The 9,529-nt window shown below is 34.4% G+C and overlaps 1 protein-coding gene across 1 annotated transcript in view; it reads right to left on the bottom strand.

The window, feature by feature from the left end:
• Positions 1–8,212, bottom strand: part of LOC105176799 (diacylglycerol O-acyltransferase 2D) — an 8,524-nt gene extending 312 nt beyond the window's left edge. Inside the window, exons 1-8 of the mRNA XM_011099707.2 lie at positions 7,792–8,212; positions 7,631–7,705; positions 7,398–7,483; positions 5,185–5,291; positions 4,944–5,099; positions 4,178–4,264; positions 1,562–1,659; positions 1,121–1,208 (exon numbers count right to left, since the gene is read on the bottom strand). Of these exons, the coding sequence (XP_011098009.1) occupies positions 1,121–1,208; positions 1,562–1,659; positions 4,178–4,264; positions 4,944–5,099; positions 5,185–5,291; positions 7,398–7,483; positions 7,631–7,705; positions 7,792–8,000 (906 nt within the window). The 5' untranslated portion in view covers positions 8,001–8,212. The remainder of the gene's footprint in view (positions 1–1,120; positions 1,209–1,561; positions 1,660–4,177; positions 4,265–4,943; positions 5,100–5,184; positions 5,292–7,397; positions 7,484–7,630; positions 7,706–7,791) is intronic.

Here is a 9,529-nt window from a genome sequence, read left to right as displayed (position 1 = left end):
AGAATTTTGACAACGGAAACAAACAACTATAAGAAAGCAGAACTAAAATATCCTTTTGAAATGTACGGTATGTCCGTAAAGGTGGTGCGACAGTTCTCTGCCCCAATTTCATATTTATGCCAATCATGCAAATTCAGGAAATTTCCTTGTATGAAAGGTACGATAAATCATGATCAAAGATGGAAGAACATTTGCAATTCACTTGGCCTGTAATCTGAACTGCTCTCTGATAGAAGTGGTTTGTCTAGTAGCAAGGATTATCTCAAAGACATACAATCATCCATAGAACTAATGTTTGCAGGAACCAGCTAATATTTCATTTAAGAAAAGAAGTTATTTCTATCGTACATTAACATAAACAGAGCATTTTGAACTACATAATACTAAAATGGTGTGGTATCAGAGATGAGTGGTAAAATCCTTTTCTCCCCTTTACAAGGTATGGTACAAGTCATCTCATCCGAAGACAAATCAACTTAGAATGTACCAAGAATCATAGACTTGACTTGATTGCTTGGCCAAAGCAATTTCCATTATAGAAGTTGCAAGAAGTCAATGTACTCACTGAAACATTATTGAAAACGCTACTCGACTGAAATCTGGTCAAGCGGGTAACATTTACCAGCTTCAAAGGGAGGTTAGAAAGTTGACAATATCTAAGATTTTAGGGATTCTAGTATTCAACTTTCTGTTTTTCTGTAGTTTCACTTTTTATTCCAAGAATATTTTGATTCCTAGAATTCTGTTATCTAATTTTGCAACATGGATCCTATGTCTGCACTTTCCCTTACTAAATGCAATAGACAACAGTATTATTCAAAAAGGGAATTTCCAATTTCATCGACGAAAGGTCCTGAAATACCATAAACACTAGAAGAAAGTTCTTCAAGAAAGCTTATAGAATGGATGGTTATTTGAGGAATGCTATATAGTAGTGGTTGAGCCTTTGACGAATTTTTCACATGGTCCCTGTAGACTCCTATTTGTTGCCCTTTATTCTCGCTACCTAGTACATATGACTCAAAGGAGGATTTACAGCATAATTGAAACAAGAGCCAATCTACTTCATAACATTAGCCAAAATGAAGATTATATGCACAACGGGTTATACGAAGCACACCTCTTCCTCAGTTGGTTGCGGATTTTTTTTGAGCAGAATCGGTCGACCAACTACCACATGTAGCGGACGCCTAAAAGGTAGAGGTGAACTGCAAAAGAACCAAAAGAATATGGAACATTAGCATAAATAAGCACTCTTTAAAATATTCAATTCTCCCTCGTAAGATCTCCAACATCAGTAATTGTGTTTTAGTGATGTCGCTTGATGTCGAACAAAATTATGTTTTCAACTACAGTTCTCTGTTTTTTCACTCTCTAATATTGCTAGATCTATTCAAAGCCTAAAATACCAGGGCAGAAACATATGACAAATCATCTTCTGCAAAAAGTTTGTCAGATTTGAACAAGAATATCATTTGCTGCTGATTGTAAACTAAGAAGCTGAGAGACACAGAAACAATATCATAAAACCAGTAGCACAGTCTTCTAAATTAGAACATACCCTAGTACACCCCAGAAAACGATTGGTGCAAATTTTATAGCTCGAGCGAATTCCCTGTAAAGTTTCCAGCTAGGCTTCCACCACTTGTACACATCAGACTGTATAATGAAACAATCAAACATTAACTAATATAAGGCATCTGGGAAAGGGCCAAAAACCATTATTTAATGACAAATAATTTAATGATATTCAACAACAATCAGGTATCGTTGTAATCTTTATTGAACTTGTAAATTACAGCGTGCTGCAAATAATTTTTAAAGAATATTAAATTCATAAAATTGGTGTGAAATATAAGTCAACAATTACAAGATATTTTGATTATTGTAATCAAGAATATGAATTAATAACAATAAAATTCATTATTATTGCTAATTTTAACTATTCTGATTAATATATTTTTCATAGATATTTTTATAGGAAAATTTTTATTCTTCCAATTCATAAAAAAATTACATCAATTTTTATAAGTATGATTTAAAATTTATAAACTCATATATACATATACTTATTTTAATTTTTCAATATTAAAGGTTGTATTATTGGTTGTCCGTTTCATATATTTATACACACAAATGTATTACAAAGAGACAAAAGATACTGCATACGTACAAATATTCTTGAAATTTATACTTGCTTTTCAGAATAGTTTCTTAACGTTCAATTTTTCTTTGGTAGTTAAATTCTTTTCATGAATAAGTTCCATGTAATCTTTAGGTAGAATTTTGTACCTCTACATTTGTCTGCAGAAGAATATTTATAATTTCAAAATATTTGAGAATCATATCATATGAATAAAAACATGTTATTATGTTTTTGAGGTTTTGGAAATAATACTTAGTTTTTGAGACTACTTACCTAACCCAGCTCGCTAGTTGTCCATTAGAAATAATTCTTTTATGATTCATCTTAAATTCGTGAATAATTAAACTTGTTTATCAGAATGTAAATGTATGATCAAATAATCTACTAAATGTAAAATACTATAAAACACCATATGTTATATTGTTATTTGCTGATATCCAAATTTTCTTTTACAGTATTAATGCAAGACAATTATACTCAATTATTTCATGAATCAATTTAGTAAACTTAAAAAGTAAGGAAAAAAAGTAATTAAAACCATGAGTTATATGAAATTTTAGAAATATAAGTAAAAAAATCACTGATTCAAACAAAATGAGATACATCAACAATAAGTACAAAATTAAAATGCATATCCTGATAGAAGTTTCTTATGATGGGGTATTAATTTTCAATATCCACATCATAAAGCAAATTAAACTTATTATTTCCAATTTAATGTCGAAGTAATTTCATTAGTTAATAGTATCAAAACATTGAACACCTTGGAACTGCATATAAAATCAAATATGACTAATTATCATGATATGAGTTTTAAATCTTTTCACAATTTTTGGAAGTTTTTGGTAATGTTAATTTTTATCTTTAATGTTTACACTCAAATTATTAACAAAAGATATGATCAAAATTAAAATTTAAGATAATAATAATATTCATTTAGAAAAATACCACCAAGAATAGTCTTATCATAGAGATGTCAAAAATTTTCAAAGAAGTGTCCATGCATTCATAATAGAGATACAGATATAATCAACAAAGAGATAAAAGTTGTGGTGTCTCTTCAATTTTCCTGATTTTAGCAGGTAAATTACATTGTGGAGAGAATGTAAAAGAATAACGAAAATGAATTGATAAATACAAAAAGTAATTAATAGGAAGTAATAAATATACAAAGTAAATTAATAGAAGCAATAGGTTCACTGAGGCGAATCAAAATATGAAATGAACTTTCAGGGCATTCATACTATCTATATAGATATATCAAGAAAAGACTATACATGCAAAGTGTGACACTTAAATTTTGCACTTACACTCGGGCAAAATTTTATTTTGATTCCAAAAAATCCTCGTTTTGATTTTTTATTTCCATCTGCTTTTTACAATCTATAAGTGCATTGAGGTAATTTCTTCACATGTTAGTATGTTATGTCACATTTCATTAGCTAAGAGAGCAGTGGTGTGTTATGTAGCTTATGCTTGATTTTAGTTTAGAAGTTTGCAGGCTTTAATCCTTCGAAGTCTAGCTTCATGAGGTTGCATCCATAATTATTCTAAACATTTTGGCATGGCATTCTAGATTTTTGTCACATGATCCTGGTCTTATTTTATGAGAGTTAGATGCGTAGAAAGGTCTTTCAAACATCAGAACTCTCAAGAACACAAATATACATCATGGTGACCAAAGGGGCCCCAACGGTCCTTTACGGCTGTGTCCCGATGCTAGCCTAACTGCTATCGAACCTAGTTATTGTAATAGTTTAGCATTTAACATATATTGCGGCATATATGCAGAAGCAAGAATCATATAGAACATAGATAATAGCTTAGAAAACTAATAATATTTGCCCATAAAGTCGATAAAACATGAAAGCAGTAATCAATAGGAAAAGCCTGATTGTATTTCACGATAATAGATATATTTCATATGTAAATGTTACACAATGAGTTTTGGCAGGTGATAATGGGCTAGTCCTGCACAGATATATAAGCATTTTTATACCAACATAACAACGAACAATAGAAAAGTGATACCTGACCGAAGCAGAAAACAGGAACCAGCGGTTTGCCCGTCTCGATAGCAATACGTACAAATCCCTTTCTTTTTTGAAGAAACGCAATCTGACATTGAGAAGCAGAAAATTTAGCCACTGGAGGTAGGTGATTGTGGATAGAATGGAAGGAAAGAAGCCACACTTATTTCAACTCTCTCACATATGTACGAGGGACATGTGCCACCAACACACACAACCCCCCAAACCACCTCTGACAAAAGAAATGGATACAATAACTAAACATTCTTCTTTGCCACACATCAGCTAGTGCAATCTGGTAAAAAATGATATATCCACTGTTTAAAGATATCGCTGCAAATTCTAAAAGTTCAAAATGATGCTTTCTACGATCAACTGGTGCTGCTAAACACCAAACCAGTTCCTTTTTTCTTGGTACTTTTTTCTCGTCTTTGTTCCTTTTTATCTGTTTCAATGTCATTCTGCAAACAGTGTGCTTTCACTAGGAGAGGTAATGCCAAGGATTGCTGAAAACTAGGCCAATAATATTACACTATAAAACCATCACCTGAACAACAACAAGCATGATCTGATCAAAACTCAATAGATCAAAATGTGGTTGAGAAATAATAGGTAGAGCACATATTTCTTGAATATATGTTGAAAAGCCAAAAAAGGAAATGAGACAGCAGGAAAATAGGAGATGCTGTGATTAGTTAATGTTCAAGTTGACGCACTATTAAAAACTGTGTCCTGAGCAGAAAGTTAATGAGTTGTAAAGGATAAACCTCAGAGCCACGCTCCATATAGAAGGCCTCCTGAACTCCCCCTGGCACTATGATACAGCTATAACCAGACAGCAGAAGGGAAGTAAAATTTTTCCTTGTGGCTGGTGCAAGTCCCAACCACGACCACACATGTCTGAGGAGTGGAGTGTAGAACACCTGAACAAAGTTTCTTCTTTGTTACATGTAGTTATGACATGTAAATATTATGAGTTCATCATACGTATAAGCATGCAATTCTTACAGCAGTACTCGCAAGAACTTTCATTTTCGGGAGAGGCATGAAACCTGTATGGTCAGCAAGTGCAACAACTCCAATAGGCCAAACTGAATGCGGTTCATAACCAAAAACTGCAAGGATAGGTTCAAAATTTCTGTAAGACAAGAGCTCCGTTGTCTAAAAATTTTTGGCTACTATTAGCCAGACATGTCATGAACTAGCATAAATGAGCAAGAAACTATTACCTACTTCCACGGTTCATAATATCCTGTATGTTAAATCAGAACTATAACAAACAAAGAAAATGTTTGGATCTACTTCGGATTGCATTTACAATACAGTAAGAAAGGTTTGAAACTCATCATTAGTGATCCCCTACCCTAATGGAAGATAACTTTTCATAACTTTCATTTCCCATAGAGACTGTCTGTCACCATTCATATTTCATGTTGTTCTCTTATTCATGGTTCTGATGGAGGTCAAGCCACACCACCATCGCTGTGTAGGAATAATTTCAGCGGTGTTACAATGGCACCAGATACAGTACTTACACGAATCCTCTGGCAAATCCAGATCATAGCCATTTGAACCGATTTGCTTAAAGTTTTATGGTGTCAAATGAAGCTTTCCTAAGGAATCCATTGGGACTCTTGCATGTCCAGTGCAGCAATCATCACATCACCATCCTTCAATTTCACATTCCTAATCCGAGCTTTTATGTGCCTCTTGCCCATTGCAATCATGCCAGGTTCCTCATCATGTATCTTGTTAAAATACGAGGCAAAAGAAGAATGGCAATGCATTAAACTTTTGGCACATGCAAATGGATATCGATCTAGAAGTTCAATGTACAAAACTGTTGCCCGCAAATCCATCATAATAGAACTTGGAAATTGTCGAGTTTCAAACTAGGAGTCATGCACTAAAGGCCCAAATGATATAAAAGGGAACTGGCCTAACAAGTTGTTTGAGCAACACCATTTGACACAGCATGTAAAGCACTAGAGAGGACCACATATTTTCACAGAGAGGCTCAAGGACCTTGGTTGTTACCTATACTAATGATTATTGAAATCCATAGTTATCACCTGCATTATAAATTTAAATTACAAGTTGGTTTTCTCATCCAAAATTTTCTCACATATCCTTCATCTTCATTCTTCTTGTGTGATCTATAAGTTGCTTCCAAACTTAAAACTTCTGGAGAACATCATTGTATCAACTTTGTAAGTTACAATCGGTGGCCAGGTCGAGGTTTAATCCAGCCAAGACCCTGACAAAGGGCACTAGAGTCAAGAAATTACAGGAGTCTCTAAGGGAAATGAACTCAATGTCACAAAATGAATCAGCCAGAATGAAGGTTATTGGTTCTCATCAGCTTGCAAACATTAATAAGAAACATCACATCTTAGAAGTCTTAACTGAGACCCTTAATAACAGCTTACTAAAATTGCTGCCACATGCATACAGTCATAGTAGATTTATGTGAGGGAACTGCCAAAGTAAAAACAATACTTGACTTCACACGAGCTAATACTATAAGTAACCTAATCAGGTTCCTAGAAGTATGCACTTTCAGTATTCAGCAAGCCCAAGTTTTGTAATCTTGTATACCTCTCTTGATGTTTACCAATTTAACCATTGGAGTGTATTCGCTCCGCTTGATCTTTACCAAGTTACCATTGATGGAGGATCTTTGCTTCAGGACCACCCGGCCAATCCCAATGTGGTTTCTCAGATAGTAGGTTAGGTCCCAATTTACAATATCATAAGCAACCCTGAATGTCCTTGAGCAGCCAGTTTCGGTTCAACATGGAGATCAAGATTGTGAGCAATCCGAAGCTCCCTCTAGATTGATCTGATCAATGTCAATTTACCCAAAATTCCAACATGAATTACTATTGCTACAAACCCACAACCACCAAAATCCAGCCCACTGCATCATTACCAACAGACAAAACACTAACTCCTGGATGATTCGCAGGCTCCAAATCCAACAACCACCCATTTCCATAAGTTGAAGCGCCTAGGGGGCATGATCCAAGAGGATGGTTCAGGAAATGTCACAAATATTGTGATACATTAACGGAGTTCCCGACCATAAAAAAAAACACTAGCTTCACCATAGAGGAAAAGGAATAAAATTTATATCCTTTGGGTTTCATTAGTTAAATAACTTATAACATATGAACCACAAATGGAAGAAAAAGAGGGAGAAAACAAAAAACTAGATTTACCATAGGCCTCATTAGGATCAAAAGCTTTGATGTCCTCCACATACAAATTCACGGGGAAATAACCAACCGCGTGCTTACATATATACCTGATAAATCATTTACCAATATGTTTAACCCACTAGCACAGAATGATCAAGAGATCATGTATTCAAATACACAACAAATGAAAAAAGATTCAGATTAGATAATCAACAGAAAAAGCCACTAATGCGTAGCAAATTGCAAAAAAGTACCTGGATAACTTCCGACCCAATTTGCTCCTCTCATCAATTGGAATCACCATCAGTATCAGAAGCAATCCGATAACTCTGAAACGAACACCACAAAACATTTTTCAGATGACAGAAGTTACCAGAAACACACCTACACAACCACAAACACACTGACACACAACCCGAGTGCTTTCTGAAACGGGAGGAAGATGAAGGAAACGAGGACGACCACAACGTTGAAATGAACCGAACCCAACCACAACACAAGCGCCAATATCGTATGAAGAACCGGTCCCTGAGAGCCCCTAAATTCCGCTGGGGTCGAGGGCGCCGCGGCCTCAGCAGACGGCGATTTCCGCTGCCCGACATCCCCGTCTGCCTCCAACGCCATGGAAAGTAGCCCCCAACCAGCCCAAGAAAATGCTGGGCGACCCAGTAAACAAGAATAGAGCCTGAATGCAACGATGCAGGCAAGAACCAGTGAATTGGGAGAGTTTTCGAAGTGGGCTTCTTGGAAGTACCGTCCGTGTTCCAGTGGCGTCTGGGAAGTTGGAAGTAGCGTCCTTTATTGCAGCTAGTTTGCAGCCAACACTTTCTGGATGCAGCCTAAAAGTCCCACAACATCTAAGCCACGTGCCCTGACGTGTTTACATGTCAAATGTCTTGCGGGCGGTTTTCTGCTCCTTGTCCTTTGGGCTAATCCTCAGCAAATGGCCTTTTCTTGGAAAGGGGCTAATGATGTTGTTGAGTCATTGACCGTGCTCCTTCCCTAAAACTCATTCCAACTTTAAAATGATGTATTGTTATTTAATTGTGTTAATTAAAATAATTACATTTAGGTTTCTTTCTGTAAATAAATTGATGTTTAATAATTATATATATAACTTATTGTTATTATAATTATGTAGATAATTTAATTTTGATATTGGTATGGTACGATTTATCGGTACTAATTACTATACTATACCAAATATCGAATTTAACCAAAATTGAGTATCGCATACAGAACTGAACTTTCGATTGAATAATCAGTACGCAGCTAATTTTTTTGTTCGATTCAGTAAGGTCAGTTTATCGAATTGTTCACACCCCTAGATGTCACATAATGGCACAAGTGACTTGGATTTCAAGACGAGTTCTTATCGACGTGCAAGGATTTAAAATCTTTAAATTATACTTATAAAAAAAGAGGTCACTAAAAGAATTATAACATTTAACTGCGGCTAATTGCTATAGTTAATAACAAATAGCTGTACTGTAGAATATAGTTATTAACCACACACTAGAAAAAAGTGACTATTGACTACAATTTTAATAGCTATTGATTAAAAATCGTGGTAAATAATTTTTATTGACCACAGTCAAATAAAATATACGTAAAACATATACTTTTCACCAGAAAAAGTTATTTGTCATGGCTAAGAACCATGATAAAATGACTTTTAGTCATGACAAAATGTTTTAGCCACCATTGGAGATATTACAGCTAACAATTGTTGCATGACCGTGGTCAATCACTATTTTTCTACGGTTATTTTGTTTTCAAACATGGCAATTAGGTATGGTTAAATGTTGCATTTTCTGTAGTGACAGTCATGCAACAGCTGTTGGCCGTGATTTTTACGATGGTCGTTAAAATATTTACCATATTAAATGTCATGACAAATGTTTCCATTATGGCTTCATAATAAATAATTTTCTCATGGTGAAAAAAACTTATTTTTTGTATCGATTTTATTTAATCGTAATTAATAATAATTATTTACCATAATTTTTAATCGTAACCATTAATATTATAGTTAATAGTAATTTTTTTCTAGGTTCAACTCTATCAATTTCACTGTAAACGAAATTAATTTGATCTCCAATACGTGATGATCACACCATTTTTTAAAAAAAAAAGAAAAAAAAAAGAAAAGA

Source organism: Sesamum indicum, linkage group LG14 (genome assembly GCF_000512975.1).
Source record: "Sesamum indicum cultivar Zhongzhi No. 13 linkage group LG14, S_indicum_v1.0, whole genome shotgun sequence".
NCBI classification, from domain to species: Eukaryota; Viridiplantae; Streptophyta; class Magnoliopsida; order Lamiales; family Pedaliaceae; genus Sesamum; species Sesamum indicum.
The sequence above is the reverse complement of the archived record's forward strand: the minus strand, read 5'-3'. Positions and strand labels throughout refer to the sequence as shown.